This window comes from Pseudoliparis swirei, chromosome 9 (assembly GCF_029220125.1).
Source record: "Pseudoliparis swirei isolate HS2019 ecotype Mariana Trench chromosome 9, NWPU_hadal_v1, whole genome shotgun sequence".
Taxonomy (NCBI): domain Eukaryota; kingdom Metazoa; phylum Chordata; class Actinopteri; order Perciformes; family Liparidae; genus Pseudoliparis; species Pseudoliparis swirei.
In genome coordinates this window covers 13,889,605-13,913,474 of record NC_079396.1, presented here as the reverse complement: position 1 = coordinate 13,913,474, position 23,870 = coordinate 13,889,605, and the positions used below count along the sequence as shown (strand labels likewise).

Sequence of the window (23,870 nt, the reverse complement as noted above, 5' to 3'; positions counted from 1 at the left end):
GACAGCACAGGTCGGCTCATTTAAAATATCACAGGCTCCTAATGGCAGATGCACAAATGTAAATACACACACTTTACCTTCATGTAGGCCCAAGTTACAACCAAACAAAAGAGCACAAATGAACTCTTTTGTTGCGGAAACACCATCCATCATTAAGGATGTTTATGTTGGCACTGTTTTGAATTTGAATTCTGTAAATGATTAATGTATGAGGCAGATGGAGTCAGAACAGCTGAAGTTAAAATGAGCCATACTTTAAAGTTGGTAGATAAGTTGTTGACGTTTGGACCACAAACTGAGATCACAACTTACCAAAACAATGGCAAATTTCTCCTCCAGCTCAGTGGGGTCAGGCATGGCAACCTTTAGAGGCATGCTGTGATGCTTCATCTCCGACTGGCCATCCACACTTTCTATATTACCCATTTCCCCCCCAGATGTGCCCCGTATCCTCTGGTCGACTTGAATCCTGAAGTTTCTTCCAGTGGTGATAATCCAAGCAAAACAAAGATCAAAAATCTCCCAAATATTCCAGCAACTTCATGAACGGATTAATCCAAATAATCCACTTCTGCAAAACGAGATAAACCGCTGACAGTGCAGAAGTCTCGTCTCACTGTCCCAAAATGCCATTTACACTTTACTCACGCGTTTAGGTTTACAGTGTGCTCCACAGTAGCGTCCCTTAATAAAACGGATACATTCAAAAGTAACAATCAAAGTGCAGATGCTTTCTCTTCCAGAAAATAGTTTCTAATTTGCCTGGCCAATCCATCACTTAAAACCGATTCCCCCTCGCGACAGTCAACTTTCAAATGCCGAGCATCAGTTACTTTAAGTTGCTGCTCAACTTTCTTGGCTACGACGCGTTTCCATTCATTATTGTTGTGTGATCGTGATTAAACTCTTTGCTGTTGCTTCCACTCAGAGGGCCGGCTTTCTCTCGAGTCCCGCCCCCAACTGGAGGAGGCGGCGCTCCTGCTGGTTAACAGACCTGTCAATCGCTTCATGTCTGTTCCCCCACCCCTCACATCTGCAGGCATTGAGCAGCCCACTTACAACCCGACAGAACGGTGAGGGCTTCTCAGCTCGTGCTCGCCACCTGGTGGCCAGATAGAAGTATGACATGTCATCAAAACAACAGCAATGATGTTTAGCTCAGTGGTTCTTAACCTGGGTTCGATCGAACCCTAGGGGTTCGGTGAGTCACTCTCAGGGGTTCGGCAGGGGTGAAGACAGGCACAGTATAGCCCGGTTCACACAGAAATGTCGGGCCTTTTTGTCGGTCGTAAACAAACACACAATGTGTCTTCTTTCCAATCCTTTTCGAGGATGGTAGACATGAAAACTAAGAAAGGGAACAGACTTTGTGGCGAACATGATACGAGAGTGGCATGTGCCGAGGTGAAGTCGCGTATTTCTGAACTCGTATCTGAAAGGCAACAGCAAAAGTCACATTGATTAGCAGTTAATATTCATTAAGTTATGTTTTTGTGTGAAATTCACTTTTTGTTCGTTGTGTTCTTTGAACACAGTGATTTTGTGCACTTATTTGTGCACTAATAAAATATATACCAATTTTTTTAAAGAAATCATATTTTATTTTTCCAATTACGAAGGGTTCAGCTGATGCACTGATGAAGCTTGCGTGGTTCAGTACCTCCAATAAGATCAAGAACCACTGGTTTAGCTTAAATATAAAAAGTACACAAAATGAAGTCACAAACCTGCTTTGATTCATGAGAGTGAACATTTTAATCAACAACTTCAGCAGATACATGAAGATATGTTCAAATAAAGGCAAAGCTCAGCAGTTTTCTTCTTCAGTTCTTCTGACACTTAAAAAGCCTATTTTCTTTCCATGAACACACATCAGTGCCCAAGTCCACAGCTTCTGTCCCACAGCTGGCGTACAGTGTTAGCTTGCTTCTCATAACTGTTTTGCTTGAAGTCTAAACATGGCTGACAGTTTCAGCCTGTTGTATTTTGAGCTACCAACAAGTACAAGTACAAGTACAAAGAAGCATGAAGAACACCAGCGACGTGTTTTCAGTATCTACAAAGTGTTGTTATCATAAAAGCACAGTGACTCTGCTTACAGTGGTACATGTGAGGGTCTAGGTTCATAATACTTTGATTTATAAAAGCAACTTTAATAGAGCTTTAATAGAGCTCTGGCTAAAGGGGAAATTCGACAAATTTCCCCTTGGGGATTAATAAAGTATATATATATATCTATCTATCTATCTAAAATATATAAAACTTCATTTGGAACATAATTCATAAACACTGACAAAATTATGCACAGTTTTGTAGTACTTAAGGCAATAATATAAATATATTCAAAGTAATATCAAGTAATATTGGGAATTATTAGAAATTTGTACAACATTAAATTCAAAGGAATTTCTCTCAGTTGTGTTGGATTCTGTAAACTCATAAACATCTCATACCTTAATATATTCACCACAGCATCAGCCCTTTTGTGAATAAAATTCAAAGAGGACTTAGACATGCTTTTGAACACATTTAAACTCGGTAAGTCGTGCAACATAGTTGCATTATTATCAAACATCTATTCAGCCAAAATATTCTACTGAAGAATCTGTCCAAGACAGCATGACTTCACCACAGGTAACACTTTACGGATGATACGCTACATGTAAAGTTTCATAACTACTGATGAACTGTGTTTTTGTGGAGCAAATATGTCTTCATTTTTTTCTTCAGTGATGGTGGAAATTTTCATTAAAGCTGAATATACAAACACAAATCACAGATCACAGAAGCAACACCTAACAAGAAATTGGACTTCAGACCAACCGTTGAGTCTTCTAGTTGGCCTCTGCTACCAAATCGTACCTGGAAAAACAGAAAGGATACAATTCGTTGTGTGAATCATCTTGAAGGGAGTAATATGCGGACATACAATTGTTGATACAACTCTATTTTATAGAATATTGTTCATTAACTGTTGAAATGATTACCATTGTGTGATACCAGTCTTGAGGTCAATTTGGTCCAGGTCCAGCTGCAACTGAGGGCAACGAGGAGAAGCAAAAGATGATGTCTCACATTTACATATCTCACATATTAACTACGTCAACATCTGGGAGTTTATGTGATGACGACTAACTTCATTTCAGAAGATGATAAATACCTTGCCAATAAGCTCCCTCTCTCTGCTCATGAAGGAGACGCTGTTTTTCACAGACAGGTCCAGTCTTCTCTGTGTGGACTCCTCCAGAGAGAAGTCAAAGTCAAACCTGCAGAAAGAGAGAGGTCAAACAACAATGTTCCCTTCTTCACTGTCGCAAGCGTTTCATTTGTTTGTCTTACCGCTCGTTGAATTCGGGGTTGAGGTCTCTCTTCTTGGTGGCAGTCCTCCTCTTGGTGGTGGCCTTCTTGTCAGGCAGCAGGATGAAGGACACATACGGGTCTGCCCCGTCCTTGGAGCAGGCTGCCAGCGCTCTGTGGGTTAATCGTGATCACATTCACAACATGTGTTCGTACGCAGTGCTTCGGGTCAAACATGTGACGATAAAGAGGTGACATGTGTCGTACAGAGACCTGCAAGAGTGAATGGTGATGAAAAGCCTGCTCTCCTCGATGGAGTAGCCGGTGGTAAGCTTCACCTGGCCTGCAGAGTTTGCGCTATCGTTCCTACAGACACAGCATAGGAAATGTCATCGTTTACATGACGATGTCTTTGAATATTTGAGGCAAAATGTAAATAAAATGAAAAACCCTGATAACTGTAATGTTTACAGTGGAGGCCGTGACTACAATGTGGCATTGATGATGGTATGTTTGACTCACACGGAGAATCCACTTCTCTGTCTGAGGTCGAGATGAGAAGGCACCCATCGGGGAACTGCTTCCTCTCCTCCGCCGTCATTACCTGCTTCCCCGGGAGGCCTTTGACACACCGCCAGCTGAGTGTCCAAGACCTGCAGGACATATGGATCACAGCTTAATTTTACAGACTAGCTATGCAAGTAGACTCTGATACTGGTACAGGGATATATGCCTATGATCTCCATTTCCCAAGATGACTTTCACTTTCCCTGTGTTGATGGACTCCTTGCCAGTATCCTTATGAACATCATAAGGATACAATCTAGAGCTAGTGTTTGGTTGGTCTGCTCTGGGTTTTTTAATGCAATCATCTGATATTGGACCCTTAGTAAAGTATTCTGTTTATTGCAATATTTGATCTATACTGGAAGTAAGTGATACAGTACATAAATAATAAAAATCAGGGCTTTACTCACCTGGTCACATAATAATGGTGGTGTAGAGAGAATAACAAGGATATATTGTCCGTACCTTGAGCGTGGCCCTCAGTAGTATCTGGCTTTCTGGCAGAGCTGCATCCAGATTGAGCCAGCGGTCGAGCACCAATCCCGGCTCAAACAGCACCTCTCTGAGAGGAAGTTTAAAGGACCCGAGGGCCTGGCCCCAGCTGTGGGAGAGCTGCATACAAACATACGACAAATACTTTTTAGAATGCCTTGTATAATATTTGTATGACATTATTTGTTGCTGCTTTACAGCTACATAGTTCAGACAAAAAGCGGAAATGAAGCTGCTGTTTATGACTCTCACCTTCACTGTGAGTGATTCATCTCTGGGGTCCCGAACCAGGAAATGAAAGGCTTCGTCCCATCGAGGGGATGTGGACCGCTCACAAATCTGAGGAAAGAAGGCACAGCAGATAGTTCAGACTTTTTTCAAACAGCACTTCACTTGTGTTGCATTCACTAGCTCATCGCTAATGTCATGATCCTACCTTGGTTCTGTGTGAAACACCTTTGAGAACAATCTCAGCCCCGACCTTTGGCTCCTTCCCACTCTTCTTCAACTGAAATTACACGCAAAGAATATTGTAATGCAAACATTGTGATCAACAGCATTTCAAATACACGTTACATTACAATATATTTATTGTATAAATCAGAATGCAGTTGTATGGGGACACTACAGTGATTTGTGCAAAACACAGACACATTAAACAACAAATAGAGCCCCAAGGACTCATAGATAGGATCTCACCGGCAGGCCATGAGCACGCTCCACATACACAAACAGCACCGCCGCTGACGGCACGACCTTGTTGTGGTACGACTGCTGTGACTGGTACTGCAAGATCTGGAGGAAGTGGGAAATGATGTCGAACAGAGTTTTATTGAGATTTATGGTGCAATACCCAAGTTGTGATTAATATTTCTTTCGCAACACAAAAATATGAACATACACGTAAACTAATTTAAACAAAGCCTCTGCAAAGATAAGTCCATTATCCACCACTTAACAAACTACTTATACACACGAAACTCAAGTCCTCCACTGAAAAAGTCATTCTCTGACCTATTTATTAAAAACTGTTTTGTATCTCTCATAACAACCAAATAACACTGCTAGAAAACAAGGGAACCGGCTCTCAGAGTACAAGAGGCTCATTTAATAGAAAGGTTTCATTACTCCTGTCTGAACGGGAAGCAATCTATTCCAGGCACAGACCCCTGGAAACAATGGGGATCATTCTAGTGTCCAGCTGAAGCTTATATGAGGCTTCAGCGGTCTGAGTTGGACAAGTTGGTTTCTTATGCTGCAGTTGAGTTGTGAAGTATCTCTGCAAGATTTTAACTTCAGAAGATGTACTTGGTTTGGTTAACCTAGACGACGCACTTTGGCTGGACTTCAAAATGCTTTGAAAATACAAAATGTGTTTGAGGGCCCAACATTCAGAAAATGTTCACTCTCGGGTCAATTTGGAAAGTACAGTAAAAAGGAAAATACCTAAGAAATACATTAAACTGATTCTTGATGGAAAGAACAACTTTATCTATTCGACTGCAATATGATTCGTTTGTAAGAATATGTGAATATTGGATCTTATATATTGAACCTGTCTAATAATAATTTTCATAATGTCAATTTTGTTTAACCAAGGCGCACATCTAAGCTTCTGGTTCAACCTCGTTAAATGCAGCGGTATTTATGCACTTTATTTACATTTTTTATAAACTTCTATCTTTATCTTATTTGATTAATTTCTTTGCACATATTTACTTTTTTATTATTTGTATTATTAGTTGGAATGCTTCAGCAGTTCAACTATTGTTCCCGTAAGCTTTATTTAAACTTCTTCTATGTCTTTCGTACGTATTTTGGACGTTATCTCCTCCTTCATATAAAACGCTCTGGCTACTCATTTATGAGAACTTCCAAATTAATAAATGTTACTTTTCCCAACATTCTCAGCGGTACACAGTAAATTACTGTGAAAAGAAACACTTGACCGTTAGGATCATGTAATCAAGAGTTATAACTGCCAGAATGCATTGCTTTTACAGCATTGTACAGTATTCGCACGATACAGTAGGTTACTGTTAGAATTCCACCGTAAATTTACAGCAAATTATTATGCGTGTTCGTAAAAAAAAAAACGCCGTCGGCCAAAGTTTTGACGGGATTTGGTTGCAAAACCCGCGCCAACGTCACTTTTAATTAAACAAGGACGTGTCTCCCCAACTGCATCAGAGCAGCAGCAGTGGTGTATAGTAACGAAGTAGAAGTACTTCGTTACTTTACTTAAGTAGTTTTTTTGGGTATCTGTACTTTATTTTACTACTTATATTTCTGTTTACTTTTACTTTTACTTCACTACATTTTGCAATGAAAACTTGTACTTTTACTCCGATACATTTCCCCTGAAACAGTATCGTTACTCGTTACAACGGGAAAAAAATAATCATGAGACAAAACATCGGGGACTGTTGTGGAACACACCGCAGCGCACCTGAACGCAGCACGAACACCAGGTTGGGGATCAGGGGTCCTTGCCGCGTGTTTTCTATTCCCACATTTCCCAGTGATGCCCAGGATGCTAGCGAGCGGCTACAGATACGACTCATTTCATGTGGAGCAGCAATGGAACCTACTAGAACAACCACGGGGACCAAGATCAACGTCCGTGGCCATATTTGGGCGAACTCTTTTCTTTTGTCGGAGTGAAAGTTTCTTCCTACCGGATGAAGTGCCTCTTATGCCGACCGAAAGCGACGGAGATATTGGCCTTCAAAAACTCACCATCCAACCTCAGGAAACACATTGAGGTAAATTAAGATTAATCCCATGAGCCGCAACGTTAATGCTTAGTCATCATAAACCTGTTAAGATATCTAGCAGTGTTGTCCTCAGGATTGGAGTGCGATATATCTTTGGCAGGAGGGGGGGAGACAGGTGTCTGATTGTCCTACGCATGTTGTATGTTAGGCTAACGTTCGCTAGCTATCGTCAATTAAATGAGACAATCAGCGTGAGTGGAGCAGACGGATCTCTAGCGAGTTAATGAGCTGAAGAAGTGTTGACAGTTGTGAGAATTTGTTGATTTGAGTCGTCTTAGCTATAATATAATGCTAATCATTACAGCATTATTATTATTATTTGTATTAATATTATAAGAGTGACGGTCCAGTAATGGCGACGATATTGATTTGGGACTGTTGTTGTGTTTAAATACAGAGATACAAGTACATATTCACAAATCAACTCTGGATGCACGGACAGTGCATGAAACTAAATGTATAAACTTCAAATTAAAACAAACTATTTTGTACAAAACTTTATGCCCTCATACCCTCCTCATCTGGAGATAAGTATACCTCCAACAGACTTATTTGAAGATGATGAATTAACTCCAGAAACATCTGTGAAATCCGAACTCGCCCTTCTTGTTCGCAAATGTGAAACAAAAGATGTACTTCCATACACTGCCCCATGCACACATGACATGTTAGGAAGTGTTATTAATTCTATCATGTCTGTAATACTCTAACTTTATTTCAGGAATGGACTACATCAAGCAGCATATGGAAGAACCCTCCCTGCAGCTAGGTGATGCCACCAGGTCCAGTTCATCTGATGAAGAGGACTTCTTCGTCATCTCAAGCATGACAGCAGCAAACAGCTGGATGGAGACGTGGATCACGTTGACTTGCTGAAATGCTTCCCAACTGTGTGCTGCTGTCTGTGAAGCTAGACACACTCTACCTGCACCAGGGCCTGTGAAGCTAGACACACTCTACCTGCACCATCAGGGCCTGTGAAGCTAGACACACTCTACCTGCACCATCAGGGCCTGTGAAGCTAGACACACTCTACCTGCACCAGGGCCTGTGAAGCTAGACACACTCTACCTGCATCAGGGCCTGTGAAGCTAGACACATTCTACCTGCACCAGGGCCTGTGAAGCTAGACACACCTCTACCTGCACCAGGGCCTGTGAAGCTAGACACACCTCTACCTGCACCAGGGCCTGTGAAGCTAGACACACCTCTACCTGCACCAGGTGAACGGCTCTTCAGCATCGCAGGACTCGTCTTCAGCCCCAGAAGAGCGACACTGAAATCTGTCCATTTTGAAAATCAACTTCTTTTGAAGATGAACAATACATTTTTCACTTTAAAGTGATGATTCTGGTTGTTACTTTTGGTTCTGCTTTTTTCTGTGTTAATCGTGTTTGTATATTTTAGTAATTTCATAGTATTCATATATTGCTAAGTTCATCCTAGCTCATACTCCTTGTTCATGGCGGCCACAGCACCCAAACAAATAAACTTCATAATTCTCAAAATTCTGACCCTTTGTTTTTTTTATTAACAGCATTTACTTTTACTTTTACTTTCAATACTTAAGTACATTTAATATCAGAAAATTACTTTTGATACTTAAGTACAAAAAAAATCAGATACTTTAATACTTTTACTCAAGTAGTATTCTCATAGGTGACTTTTACTTTTACTTGAGTAATTTTCCAGTCAAGTATCTTTACTTTTACTCAAGTATGACTTTTGGGTACTTTATACACCACTGAGCAGCAGTCTGCCAGAGCTCAGACCGTCGAGAGAGGTTAGAATTGGTATTTGGAGGCCAAATCCCAGAGCAGCCCCGGACCTGCAACTGCAGTTGAGTTTTGGCAGCGGTGAGTTCTTCACTGTATCGGAGAGAGATATCCTGATTGGCTCTGGGCAAAACTAGAGTTACCGGGCTCAACTTTTATCAAGTATGCTGAGCTTCCGTCAACTTGGCCGTCAAATGTTCATATTATAAATATTTTATGGTTAATATTTTGAATGGGATCATAATCGAGAAAGTCTTCAACATTAAAAGCTTCTGAGATCTTCATACTTTCAGCTAATTCAATAATTTTTTAAAATGTTGACATAACCTTCAACTTTTACTGTATATTTTCAGATATTTTTTATCTTTCCACATTATCAAATGATTAATAGTTTTATGGAGTAAATAATGAATGGTTTCCTATTGAGCAAAGCTTCAAATCCTCTTAAACTTTTTCAACTTTAAAAGCTTACAATGTCAGCATACGTTTTACTAATGACACCATTTTACCTTTAAAATGTTGAAAGAATTGTTAGCTATAACTTTATAATTCAGTTTTTGATAGCTCTTATAGTTATCTAATTGTTCCCGTTTTAGTTGTATGTGTTTTTCCGCTCCTCCTGGAGTTTTCAATGGGTGTGTGGCGAATTCTAGAGCTGTGACGTCATCGCTAGAGGGGACAGCTGCATCAGTATCAAGCGGAATCTTTTTTGTATATCGTCACTACGGCCGCAATTCTTACTCTTTAGGCATTATTTTCTAGTATAGTAGGGAATCTTGTGCTTGTCGTAGACATGTGACTATGGAGTCCAACAGTTTCCCAGATTTTTCTAGAGAAGCCTTAACGAGGAAGGAAGTCCAAGTCATCGCCATTGAAATTCTGAGCACCTTTCAACTTTTTCTAAGCAAACAGGAAAACATTCTGAACTGCGATTAAACTCTCATTCCTAAACCCAAAAAACATGTAAGGACTTGTAAACGTTCACAAAAGCCTTGAGCATCTCGTAATGTAGACACCTTTAGGATCAGAGTTATGGTTCTCTGTCAAATCCAAAGGTTTTGACAGGTTGCTTTCATCAGATTCAGAGCTGTCTGCTCTCAGTCACACAGGTGTTTCACGTGAGGCTAATCAGAGGCGGATCTCACACTCACTCTTGTTTATATGTTCTTGTGAGCCACACACACAGACCAACAGTGTGCGCGCGTGTGTGGCCGCATGCGCGCAGTGTGTCTTTAAATGGAGAGAATCAGAGGAGAACCAGCTTCAGAGTTTCTCAGGTCACATTTAAGCCCCAAACATAACAAACATATCGGCGCGTTCGGCTGAATATTTCCTCTCTATTGATTCTATACTATTTTGGTGATTTAATCATGTTTTTTTGACAGGGTTTAACAAATGCTTTTGTAGAAAATCCACTCAGTGTTTAGATCTCGTCCATCTTCACCCTGATTTCTCCCTCTCTCTTTTATAATTTTTCTTTTTCTCTCTGTCTCTCAATTTATGTATTTCTCTCTTGTTCTCATGTCTGACTTTTCCCCCTCTCTCTCATTTCTTGGATTGTGAGTCATATCTTTGAATATTTAGATGATAGAGTTTTGCTTAGCTTTTCCAGTTATACATTTCCACTTCAAGAATGTTCAGCAGTTCAGGTCAATGTGTTTGTGCTTCAACACTTTCAGCGAGAAGTTTCCCTTTTTGGTATTTTCATCTGCTTTAAGACATTTTCAGCTATGTTCAGCTATTTTCAGCTATGTTAAAAAAATATTTTGTCATCAAGCTTTCAGATTTTAGCATTCCAACGCATTTTCAGCAGGAAATGCATTTTCTTGTTATATTACTCGTTGCATTATGATCCTTTTTTTGCAGTTGTTTAAAAAAGATATGCTCCGTCATACGAAAGCAGTGTGTTAAGTGCATATGCATAGGCACCGTCAAGGCTTCTCAGTTTCATTACAACTCCTACATCATTTTTATTTTGCCAATATTAAATCAAATAAAGAGAGAAAATGTCTTACCTGCTCCAGCCTGGGAAGGTCAGCCACTGTGGGCAGCCACTCCAGCACCAGGTGAACTCGGCCTGACTTCACATCATTTAGAGTGTATAACTGGAACAAGAGTAGAACACAAAGCTTCAGGTTAGGTTATAAATACAAATAGTTTGTGTTAAATGATCTGTTCACTATGTGTGACATACCGTATCGATGAATTGAGCGCTGATGATGTCTCGTAGGTTAAGCTTGAACCTGCAAAGACAGGTCTCAATCAATACGTTGTCCTCCTTATAATTAAAATATGTTCCTTCAGTCATGAGAGCTGTGTGGACTGAAATGCTCCAGTTTTATTTGTAATGTCAGGACGCACCTTCCGAGGAAGTCATCCTGATCGAGGTCCTTGTCAAACAACTCAAACTGGATCTCTTGACCAGGAAGTTGGGTCAAAATCACCTAAACCACAGAAGATGTAAGCTGAAACCGAATCACTTCATCAGATGAGCAGAGGATCATCAAGCAACGGTGACATACCTCGTAGAGTTCATTCCAGATGGGATTGAGGTTCTCTTTGATGGTGCGGCTGCGGAAAGTGATACCAGTTACACGGATCTTGACGTAGGGGTCACTCTTCCCCTTCACCATGCCCCCCATGAAGTTGTCCTTCGCTATCAGGTTTTGGCCCTCCACCAATTGGATACGCAGCACTCCCTGTGAGGAGAACGAGGACAGGAGAAGCTGCTGTAGTGTGTGTGTGAGGCTGCACGGTCCCTGCTGCTGTTTGACTTTTTTATTATTTACCTCAGTTGCAAACTCTGGGTTGGGCGTGGTGTGCTGTGGTCGTGTTGGTGGAGGTTTGGCTAACCCGCCGGGTCCCATGGGGTTCAATTCTGATGGGATTACCCCCTGACCCATCCCAGACCCAGGGGCCAAAGGTCGAGGGGACGGTGTCGTAGGAGTGGCATCGTCATTTAGCCACAAAATCTAGCAGAGAATAGATACCAGATCGTGGTGAACAACTCGAGTACATTGATGTAAATGTTTTTGTATTTACAAGCTCAACAAGGCTCTAAAGATGAAGCTGAAAGAAGACACCTGTTTGCTATAGGGTTAGGTTCAGTATGAACTTAAAGGGGAGGATTTCCTATCCAGTATCTCACACTGTTTGATCTTCAACATGATCTCATTTGAACAGACAACAGACACACAGACACAGCTATGGTCACATTTGGTCTAAATTTGAGATCTCATTCAGAAGGGTTGTGGGTGTGCTACTGAAGCTCGTGTTTGATGTTAGCTTCCTGAGACCAACGCTTTGGGAGCTGGTGGGATTTCAAAGTCTTCCCACACAGACAATCCAACTGGGTTGATTCTTGCCAAACTGCTTACATCCCATCTTACTTAATAACTATACAGACATGTGGAAGTGTGCAGAAAAAAAGTCTCTGTGCGAAGCACTAACCCGAAGCACAATTTTGACGTAAATGCGGCTTGCAGAGCCTGAATTCTCCAGCTGGAACCACTGGTCCATGGTGAGTTCAGGGGTTTCCAGAAGGCGGTTCAGAGGGATGCTCAGACTGCCCAGGGACAGAGCACGGTCATCATCTTTCACCTGATTGAAAAACACAGGAACAGATGTGAAGTAAGGACAAAGGCAAACATCACGAAGAGAATAGGCTCTTAATAGGTTCAAAATTACATTTACAGAATATAACAGAATGTACAAAGAAAATGTATTAAAACCAGAGGTGAAATCAAAAAAGGACTTATTGTCCTAATTATCTTGTCAAATCTTGGCAGCTAGCTTGATTAGGGTGTTTAATCATTACTATAATACGTAATACTATATTGACTTACTTGAATATCAATGCCTTGTTTGCATGGATCCTGAATAAAGAAGGTAAAGGCATCCTCCCACACAGGGCTGTTGGTTCCATAGCAAGTCTGAAGGAGAGGGCGGAAAACATTAATAATAATTTTGGTTCAACGTACTAAGAAGAGGTTATAACTGTATCCTTACTTTGCTCTCTTTCGTCGCATCCTGAATGGAAACCTGTGCCATTGGGCTCGGGTCCTTATTTCCTTTTCTCATCTACAACATATTCAATTCAACAATGTGGGTAACAGATTCAAATGGACTACACTCGACATGAGAGGGTCCTGAATGATGATAATCTTACTGGCAGTGCGTGAGCTCGATCAAGATAGATGGCTAGGATGGCGGCAGATGGGGGTTCAGCCATCTTAGTGGTCAAGTTCTGGTTCTTCTGGATCACCTGGTAGACGAACAATGAACAGAAGCAAAGAGCGCGTTAGGAAAATGATCTGAGAAACAAAAGCCCAACACCCAACCAGAGAGCACTGATCATTTTACTAGTTTCATACTATCCATAACAAGTTTATGATGAAGATTATTTACATGTCTTTGTCATTATTGTTCCTGAGGTAAAAAATACACAAAGCATAATAAAATAATGATGACAGCAACATACAACGTGGAGTACTTCCAGCCATCGACATCCGACCCAAACATTTGTTTATGGGATGTAATTAATTATGTGAATCTTTATCAGTAAGTTTACTATATAATTCCTGTTTAACTCTGACCGTTGTTACCAGTTTTATATTTTCAATATAATTCATTGTTATTGCTTTTGTTCATGAGTGGCTTGACAAGGACACTTGTGAAAAATAGGTACGGAATATTTTCCAGTTATTTCAAGTTAAATGATAGTAACTTTAACTTCTATGATTTTCTTTCCCAAGTTAAACTCTAAAATAAAATGTGACCCAATTTAGAAGATATGAGTTTGACTTATTATTTTACGATTTTTGTTTACACTATAATTATACATCGGGTACCAAGTGTTTCCTGTCTTTTAGGTGGCCAAGTTATCCTCGCAATTCAACTGCTGCCTGTTATTAAATGATAAAGCTAAAAAAACATGGATAAGCACATTTCTAATATTTGAACATTAGCTGTCACTACCATTTTGAACAACTACTTGACTTCCTTCATTGATGACTAGTTGATAAAAATATTTACTTTAGTTGATTAGATAAACATGGTGGAACCAAAAAGACGGAAGAGTAAGCGATGCAAATGTCAGAGACGTTGGTAAAATGTCATGCGGAAATGTGTTTGCTTAATTTGCAAGGAATCTCTTGTCGTGATGAAAAAGTATAATGTTAAACCATTGTCACACTTCATACTCTGGCACATGGGGTTTACTGGTCTAGAAACACAGATTTTGTTGCAGTGTAACTGGTTGAAATCTACTCATCTACTATTGTTTAGCCGATGAATCCTGTTTCTGTATTTGGCCCACAATAAAAAAATATATATACTGTCAAATTCGCAAAGTAATATGTAATATAAATAATGCTCTGATAGTTATCAGTGTATACATTTTGTCCAAGTCACCACCCAAAGGCCGGCCCCTGATTGGCCAAAAAAAAGATTCAGTAAGGTCACCTCGCTCAGTCTGTCAGCAGAGGACAGCAGAGAGAGCCACTCCAGCCGGAGGTGAACGCTGCCAGATGAGACGTCCTTCAGATTGAACCACTGTTTACAAAAACACAGGGCTCATTAAACACACATTTCCTCCTCCTCTGATTTCTTTGAGCCTGTTAGGAAAGAAGATGGTGAGATCACAGCAGATCACGAGGAGGCCCATGTTGTCTGCTGACCGGATTACTGCAGTGTTACAAACATGTTTCCCAGAGTGAGACATTATAATAACAACTGCATTATTACACTTGCTGATTATTATACGATCTGAGAAAGAAACATTTAAGAAATGTAATGGTGAAACTCTACATTGAATCGAACATTATTCTTACTACTTACATCATCCACAACTCTGGCTTTCTTTACAATATCAAGATCCACCTTGACCCTGGGAGAGAGACAGATAAAGAGAGAAAGAGAAAGGATCAACGAACCATAAATTAAAGACATAACATCCTCCTGTGTTATGTAAATGATTACAGAATCATGGCCCAACGTGGCTATAGCAGAGATGAGAATGACACGAGGAGCACAAAAAGACAAAGTTAGGGAATGAATGAATGAGAATGAGTAAGCTACCTCCCCAGGAAGTCATCCTGGTCTGGATCTTTGTCAAACACTTCCACTTCCAACTCCTGACCAGGTACTTCATGGACAATCACCTGACATACACACACACACACACACACACACACACACACACATAAATGGACAAATACACACAACAAATATAGATACAGCCACACATTTCACAATGACACAAGGACATGCAAACAGAATCACAATGCCAAGAACATTTCACTTTTGTACTACGTAAAAATTTACAATTAAAATATATATATATATATATATATATATCAAATTGAATAAACCACGAAAAGAAGACAAATGTGTCCATGAGCAGATTATCTCAAACACTTCTAGCTTCCTGTTACCAAAGAAACAGATACAATCTCCCAAAAACGGATTATTTCTGACTAATTTACCACCGCTACTTTATTACTTCCATAAGCAACCCCCACGAAGCAAGGACACCAACAGCAAGCTATAAATTTCAGAACACAAACTGGTGGGGATTGCAGCACTTGAATATCAACACAAAGCCATATAGCTCATGTTTCTTTTGCAAACATGTTCTTCGCCATCACCTCATACATCTCCCTCCACTGTGGGTTCAGGTTGCTGTCCACGTGGTGGGAGGTAAAGATCTGGGTGCCCACACGCAGAACGGCATACGGGTCTGACTTCCCGTCGATTAAGCCCTTAATGACTGTATCCTTGGCAGTCAGGTCCTCGGCCTCCAGCAGGTGGATACGCACAACTCCCTAGCATGCACATACACAGGGAGGACAACACATGCACAAAGACAATGTTAGTCAACTAGCTTCCTCACAAAACATGGATTCATATTTCCTTCCTTCACAATGTGAATTTGCTCTATGAATTTCATGTGTTTGCTTGCAGCTTATCTGCTGAGACTGTTTCAGTCTGTGTGGGTCAATGATTCTCCAGGTCATTCATAATTGAGACAGTTACCCGTGGGAGAGGGGAGCGGAGCTGCGCAATGTGCAGGTCGGCCACCAGGGGAACAGTTAGACGGTTGGGGAGCACCAGGTAGGAGGCTATTGCATCCATTATCATAGTGTCCGATATGACACTGCAAATGAATGCAAGCACGATGTTGGGAAGACAGGAGAGGAACACACAGACAAACAGACAGAGGCTATGTACGACTGCAGACAACATGCATAATTAACATGATATCCATGTTCTCAGCAACAGAACCAACAGGATGCACCTAGTGGCTAAAGACAAGACAGTTTTCTGTGAACTCATGTTGCCTAATACTATTAAATAACGATGACAAACTGTCATTGAAAGCATCGCCAGATGCAACTGATGTTTCAACAATACATTTTCAGCTCTGATAATGCTTTGATTTTCAGAAAAGTACATTATATAAGATCGTAGCACACAATGTAGAATAAGCCACCAGACAATTACACTAAAAAGGATGTGAATGGATTGTCCTATTCATCAGTTCATAATCACTATAGTTATTTTACTGAAGCTGATTCTACCTTGATCTCTGACCTTATATAATGGACCTCAATAACTATCCCCATATGAATACATGGAGTCATTATATCGAAAGTGAATAAGTACAAGAACACCAATATGGCATACGTTGAACCACTTAAAGGATAAGGCTGGGATGGACTGATATGTATCAACAAACAGCATACAAATAACAAAACCAACAAAGAGTTACTATGTCTGTCTTTACACTTCTCTGCCCTGTCTGTGGAACTCAGACCACAGACTATGGACATTTCTTACAAAAGAAGTCACAAATATATACTTCATTTTAAGAATGAAGTCCAAATAATCTAAATAAACAGCTGGGTAATGTAGTTTTTAACAAATGTTACTGAAACAGGAGCAAATATTTGTTGGGGACTATCTTCTGATGCGGATTAATACGTATATGTGTGGAATTTAGTGGCATCTGTGAGGTTGCAGATTGCAGCCCACTGAATGCTCACCCCTCCCCCTTCCTAGTAGGTAGAGAACTACGGTGGCCTTCAGCTAATGTCAACATGCAAAAGGCTTCCACTAGAACCAGTGTCTGGTTTGTCCATTATGGAAACATGGCAGTGCAACATGGCCAACTATGTGAAGAGGAGCGGCTCCCTATGATGGGAGGTAATGAAGGTAATGAAAACGCAACAAGTTTCAGGTGATTATACACCAATGAAAACATAGTTCGTAACACTCTACTCCATGTATGCCACTAAATCCCCACCCCCCCCTGTATATTTATGTTGCTTCTCTTTAATATTGTGACATGTTAATATTATATAGGTGGAGGCTTCAGATAAGCCCAGTGTGCTTTCTACCTCTTCCACTGTGACATGTATGTATTATTTTCTGTTATGTTTGTGAATTTTAAAACTATTGTAAACTATAAATCCTACCCACTGGACCATTGTCTCAATTGACTCAAATAAACTACAGTGCCCCTGTTCATGCAGGAGCATGTTACCCAGTGCAGCGTGACTTCATGTGTTTTCAAAGGTAGCTCGACAAAGTAGCTCTGGGGTGCACAGGAATAAACTATGTCAGGCTTTGGCTACTCAGGAGGATCAGTTATTTGTTGGTTTTAGTCTTTTCCCAGAATTTGTTGATAAGAAAAACAAATTTAAGGATGTCCTTTAACACACAGATCCATCAACCGACATCATAAATAATATGTCTCGGTTTGTTTTGGTACTCTTTTTAATTCCAGGAAAAGCCTTCGTGATTTTTGTAGCGAAATAAAGCATACATTCTCTGACATCTATCCATCAATTCCAAGAATTGCAGCCCCCCTTTCTGTATGTGAAAGATTCATCAGCACCTAATCCACAAACAGACACTCCTCTTTAAAAAAACTATTTAAGCAACCACCAAACAGACACAACAGATCAATAAAGCTGCACCCTAAAAGACATTTACACAGAGCTCTGTCATATAAACTCACTGAAGCCCAGGGATATCTAACAGGTTGGTCAGCCCGGTCCAGTTGATGTCCAGTTTCTATGACACAGATATAAGACATTAATACAGTGTATGATATCAGACGTGGTTCACTGGTGCTACACTCACAGGCCTGCGGATGAAGAACATTGTGATGGCTCCAACCAATGGGATGTCTCCGATCAGAGGCTCGAGGATCACACGCAGCTTCCCATGGAGCTACGAAGAGAACATTTATTATTGACTGGGCATTTTTTTGAGGAAACTTAACTATCGCTAATAATGTAAGAATATCTTTCAAATGAATTCTTATACCTGGACTCCTTTCACTCCGGCTTTGCAAAAGTACTTCTTAATTTCTACGTTGATCTCAACATCACCGGCGTAGCTGCATGTAGAAGAGCATTCACGTTTACAAGTCTATGTTTAACGAAGTGAACCAGTTGATATGAGTTATGATAAGAGTAGTTTTAAATAAACAATGATCTGCTGGAAGAGACAAACACCAGCCCTCGCCGAGTGTAGGACACTTCATAGTTACTCAGGAATATGTGTGACCTGATTGACAAGGTGCTTCCACACAAGCACAACAGAAGTTGTGATGCTTTACCTCAGGTACAAATCCAACATAACTTGTCTCTTATCGTGTTCGGTGTGAGCCTTGACACCAACCACCTTCAAAGCCTGTAAACACAACAGCCAGCATTATACAACGCATAACACTGATATAGACTTAACATTAGCAAAGATGCACATGAACAATATAAGTTGATGAACTCATGACTTGTTATTATTGTTATTTACAAGCTCGTAACACCAGCACTACATTACCAGATGTTCCCACATTACACTCGGTGTTCATCGGTCTTTTAACACAGTAAATTGCTGCTTTTATGTGCGACCAGTCCGATACCTTGTCTCCTATGTTGACCTTGGTGAAGCTGAGAGTCTGCAGGTGAATGCTGGAGGCCCGGATGGCAGGAGCGATGCTTTCCACCAGCAACTTCTCCAGATACTGGCCTATAAAGGGCCACGCCTGCTGCAGGATCTACAAGACAGAGCATTCATTATTGTTCTTGTCTTGGCAGACATTTTCCAATGTTGTTGTGAGAGCCATTGTTTACAGTTTTTTGTATTTGATTATCCTTGCAAAAGTCAATGATGTTATGTCCTTAGAAAAGTTTAATATACAATAGAATTAAGGTAATTGGTCATGTTGAAGATGCTTTAATGTGTGTTTTGCCCTATTAAGATCCTATAAAGCTCCTGTGGTCTGTCCTGCTGCTGGATAGTGATTAATAGGGATAGGGATTAATGTAAGTTACGCTTCAATGGAGCAGGATGGGGAGCAACAAGTTTTCTGACCGCATATAAAACTGTATTTCAGGTATCTTCAGCACGTCCATTTTTGATAGTCCATCATTACATTTGGATATGTTTTTGCTTTCATGGAGTAAACAACTTTTCACGCACTACAGCCTCATCATTAGATGGCTGTAGGGAAGTATAACCTGCATAAGAGAGCATGTTTGATTTGGACATGGGAGTCATCATGAGTCAAACGCCTTTAGACCCTGTAGGAAGTGGCAAAGAAGGTTTTTAACAGGCTGGCGCCCAAGTTATGTTTCATCAGATACATAGAATAATATAAAGTAACAGATAGATACAGGGAATCAAATGTATTTTCATTTGTTGTAATATAATTGTGTCAATAACAATGAATGCGTATGGAAATGATTATTCATAGCAAAGTAGTATCCTGTGAATATGAAACTATTAACCGAAACAGGAGAGCAAATAACAAAGGGCCATGAACACACACACACACACACACACACACACACACACACACACACAGTTCAGAAAGCCATGACCACAGACCGTTAAACTTTTAACAGAACTCAGCCATCAATAATTCAGCATGGCTGTTATGAAATAATTAAATTAACTGCATCCCAGTTATTTTGGAGAACATATTATTGAGTTCATAATATCCAGAAAGAGATGTAATTATGTGTGATGAATTGACTCAGTGTATCCGTGTATCGCTCTGCAACAGCCTCACACTGGTGCTCGCTGCAGCCTTCAGTTTGAGGTGTAAGAGCTTGGTGCAAAGTCTTGTCAGCTGTTTACTGATCCTCTGACCTCCAAAGTCTCTGTGAGACGGGGGATGTTAACAGATGAGTATCCTTTATTATTTATGAAACAGTTATCGACATTCACTTAGGAATGATGCATTCTCTTAAAGAGCAGTTAACATGCTTTTCTTTTACAAGCCTTACTCACACATATGACACTAACTCATTGTATTTGTATTTCTACAAGTTTTATATTTAAAAAAGGTGGTAACCTTTTGATGTATTTGTTTATGGCTGCAAGTAAGGAGGGAAAGTGTGCGCAGCTGGATCACATATCAGGAAGCACGAAGGAAAGAAGTGGGTTGTTGAAAGCAAATAGCCATCCTACACTCTGGGTTTCTGTCTCTGTGTTCATTACATTTTTCCCTGCAGAAGGGCAGTTTGTATTATTAGTATTCACATCCACACTTGCCCTGTGCTGATGCGAGGTTACTGTCCTGACAGAAACAAAGAGTTCCGTAATATGATCTGAGGAACTCTCTCATGCCTCTTAATTACAGCGGGAGATAATCTGCTCCCTTGGAGAGGCTGCAACAGGAGTCACTTAAAGTCCACACAAGTGCTTTAAAAAAAATCTTCATATTAAATTGAGTCAGTGCTCTAACAGTGGGACTCAAGTGAGATGCAAACACTTTATCTAGAAATCATTGTTGTTAAAGAGTTCAGCTGAATGAAGCAGAGCAGTCCATCGTCATGCGGGCATGTTGAAACTGATGAGTCTTAATAATAAGCTCACATTGTCTAAAATAGACAGCATTTGCTAAATCTGATGTAAAGTGTACCTTATTTAGCCACTCCACTTTTTCCACATCTGGAAAGTTGACCTGTGGACAAGTAATATTGGTCATGCATGTCCTCAAATACAACATGGCAGTGAAAATGACCTCCAGCTCTGAGCAGAGTAGAGTTTAAAATACTTGAGATCTTTATGAAACATTAGATGAAAGCAGTATTTCGTATTGATTATACAGTATTTCGTATTGATTATACAATTTCACCATCTTTCTACCTATAATCTATCAAATATGTAATATATATGTAAACCTAACAGTAGAGAGAGAACACAGGCAAACACAACTTAGAATAATTACACAACACTTAATTAAATAGACATGCAAATCAGCCTTTTCTACAAACCACAGAGATATTTGATTTTAAGATTAGGCCTATCCTTCCCAAAACACACACACTCACACACTCACACACACACACACACACACACACACACACACACATACACACAGTTTATTCTCTTTTGCTCTCTATCCAGATATGGTGGTCCTGGTCACTGCCTCTGCTCTGCCCTGAAGTATGTTTATGAGTCATCGTGTCTTTGGAGTCAGATAAGGTCAATGCCAGCTCTTCTGTACCGGAACAGGAAGAGGAAACCCACAGATAATCTCTCCTATTGCTAGATAAATCTCTTTTTATGCATTTCCCTGTCTACAGAGTCCAGCGGCATTCTTTTCACCCCCCCACGAGAAGACCACATTTGACATTTAAATCCACATTCCTGGGTGGCAGCAGTTCAGACTAATTCTCGAGTCACTGCACATAAGAATGTCTAAATTTGGGGCCAGGAGGGAAACGTGTAAGTTGTCTAAGGAGGCAATATGTAAATAAGTCTGGAGCTTCTGAATAAACAGCAAGTGCATATGGCAATAAACATGTAAGAGCATATAGTGATGCATAGTAGCTGAGATGTCTGACAGATGTGGCAGGTGACACAAACAGCAGAGAAGGAGCATGGCAGGCGGTGAGCCAGGGCTTACCCACGGAGGTAAATCCCTTCTGCTTCTTGGAGCCTTCTCGGCGGCGATTGCTTTCTCGTTCTCCAGGAGGAACATGGCAAACTTGAGCCTCGCCACTTTCTCCAGTCGACTGTGTTTCCAGCCCATGTAGATCATCAGAGCGAAGAGGACCACACTGATGCTGAAGCCAAAATATCCGGCCAGGTACACGGGCAGAAGAGCGCCCAGGCATTTTGCAAAGGACCACAGCACACTCAATGCGCGTTCACCCGGGGGCTGGCTCGGTAGGGCCGGGGCTGCGACCGCTGCGGTGCCGCCTCCGCTCATGCCCGGCTCTGCATCCGCGGCCGGCATCGCAAGATCACTTTGACTTCCCGGAGTCGAGCCGTTCTTCAGCTTCACTGCTTCTACGACAGTGGCACGCGCCACTGAAGACTGATCACCGCCGTTTCAATACAGACACCATCGAGGGATCAACGACACACTGCGGGCTCCGATCATCTACAATTCTAAATCATGGTGACAGCGTCTCTGCGATGCGTCTCAGTTCCGCAGGGCACGAAACGGACGAGTCCGAAATGAATTTACGCGTGAAGCTTCTCTCACAGAGCAGGACAAGCAGCGACCTAGTCCCGCGAGGGCGGGCTCTGCTTCAAGCCCTCCTTCACATGAAATCCAGTAGAAACCTAAACCCTAGAATTAACTCGGAGCGTCATGCACCGACTCGAGCAGGCGGAGCGGAGCGTTAGCACCAAATGCAAAGTGAGCGAATGTTTATTTGATCTGGAGACACCGACTTTTTGCGCCCAAAAATACTGCTTAATGCTCAGGCTGCTCAACCCGTTATCTTATTTACATAACCGGGTGTAATCTTGCTGCATGCGCAAGCGCTCGTCTCCACTGCAGCAGCAGCGCGTTACGAGCGAGCGCCACAGCGCCAACCGGCTCGTGGACAGAAAGGTGTCGGCTTGTTGCTGCTCGGATCGAGTTGCATCGATCAGCTCCCTTTGTGATCAGTTGAGCCCCAGCAACACGCAGGTTGATTTACGTGAGTCCTTCTTAGTGCCTGTGTCCTTGCTTCTGTTTTTCTCTAATGGCCTCACGTGCGCTTGGCAACTATAACAGACCCTGCAGGCTCCCGGGTTGCCTGGATACATCTAATTACCGCTATTTGCTCAGGGGGTGACACGTTTGCGGATCCTTTATGTAAACAGATGCACGAAGACACGTTCTGTCAAGCAACACTAACCATTGGCTAATCTTAGTAAATGGCCTAAAAGCAACTAAATATGCCGTAGATATATTTCAAATTCCAAGTCAATATGAGTTTCAATGATATTTAGAGCTCACAATACGTTCATTGGGTTTCCAGAATGTTCAATACAATAATTATATAGACTTATAACACAAAGGCTAATTAAAGGCATTGTAAAGAAAGGTTTTTTTTCTATTTCTTGGGAGTCTTTCCTGATCCGATGTGAGGTTATGGGACACGGATGTCGTATGTGCACAGATTGTAAAGCCCTCTGAGGCCAATTCATAATTTGTGATATTGGGCTATATAAAATAAACTGAATTGAATTATATAAACCTCCTCAAACTGGTATTACACTGCTGTCTCTCTACTTTACATGTGTTTTACTATGTTCATAGACGACAAATTCCTTGCCAGAAATAAAATGAATAACACACCCTTTCTGTCAAGGGAAAAGTTGTTTTTCTCCCAAATTTCCCAGGAGCATTAGTTTACAACTGATATAATATACATATATATATATATATATATATATATATATATTCAAAATATATAATGGTGTGTGGCGATCCAGTCATAGTGGATCTTTTGTGTGCAATCTATTAAATATGTTGTTTATTTGATAATATGGTTTGTTTACAGAGTATTAGTTTTTATTAATGTAGGATAACATCCTTCTTCACTGGCCTTTGTGATAGAAGTCTGTACCAATCACTTAATATGCCTCCAAGCCCATTTTTCAACAAGACTGTCAGTATTAAATAACAAGTTATATTTCAATAAACCTTCTCATTGTATCT

General features: G+C 40.8%; 2 protein-coding genes across 5 annotated transcripts in view; both read right to left on the bottom strand.

The window, feature by feature from the left end:
• The window catches only part of fmnl3 (formin-like 3), a 32,786-nt gene extending 31,936 nt beyond the window's left edge, over window positions 1-850 (bottom strand). For all 4 annotated transcript variants that reach the window (XM_056423778.1, XM_056423777.1, XM_056423779.1 and 1 more), the window contains exon 1: window positions 313-850. In XM_056423778.1, coding sequence (XP_056279753.1) covers window positions 313-426 — 114 coding nt within the window. In that variant the 5' untranslated portion in view covers window positions 427-850. The remainder of the gene's footprint in view (window positions 1-312) is intronic.
• An 881-nt stretch (window positions 851-1,731) lies between these two features.
• On the bottom strand, window positions 1,732-22,799 carry esyt1a (extended synaptotagmin-like protein 1a). Its single transcript, XM_056423468.1, has 31 exons — window positions 21,837-22,799; window positions 20,847-20,888; window positions 18,840-18,974; window positions 18,537-18,610; window positions 18,242-18,314; window positions 18,056-18,145; window positions 17,931-17,986; window positions 15,944-16,064; window positions 15,556-15,732; window positions 14,987-15,069; window positions 14,747-14,795; window positions 14,372-14,461; window positions 13,077-13,172; window positions 12,917-12,988; window positions 12,754-12,840; window positions 12,359-12,508; window positions 11,698-11,880; window positions 11,431-11,607; window positions 11,270-11,352; window positions 11,103-11,151; window positions 10,924-11,013; window positions 5,056-5,151; window positions 4,793-4,864; window positions 4,609-4,695; window positions 4,330-4,476; window positions 3,820-3,950; window positions 3,571-3,663; window positions 3,340-3,471; window positions 3,161-3,266; window positions 2,988-3,037; window positions 1,732-2,862 (listed from the first exon to the last, which is right to left on the bottom strand). Exons 1-31 carry the CDS (start codon window positions 22,167-22,169, stop codon window positions 2,835-2,837), a joined length of 3,252 nt encoding a protein of 1,083 aa, XP_056279443.1. The 5' UTR covers window positions 22,170-22,799; the 3' UTR covers window positions 1,732-2,834.
• Between the last annotated feature and the right edge of the window lie 1,071 nt (window positions 22,800-23,870).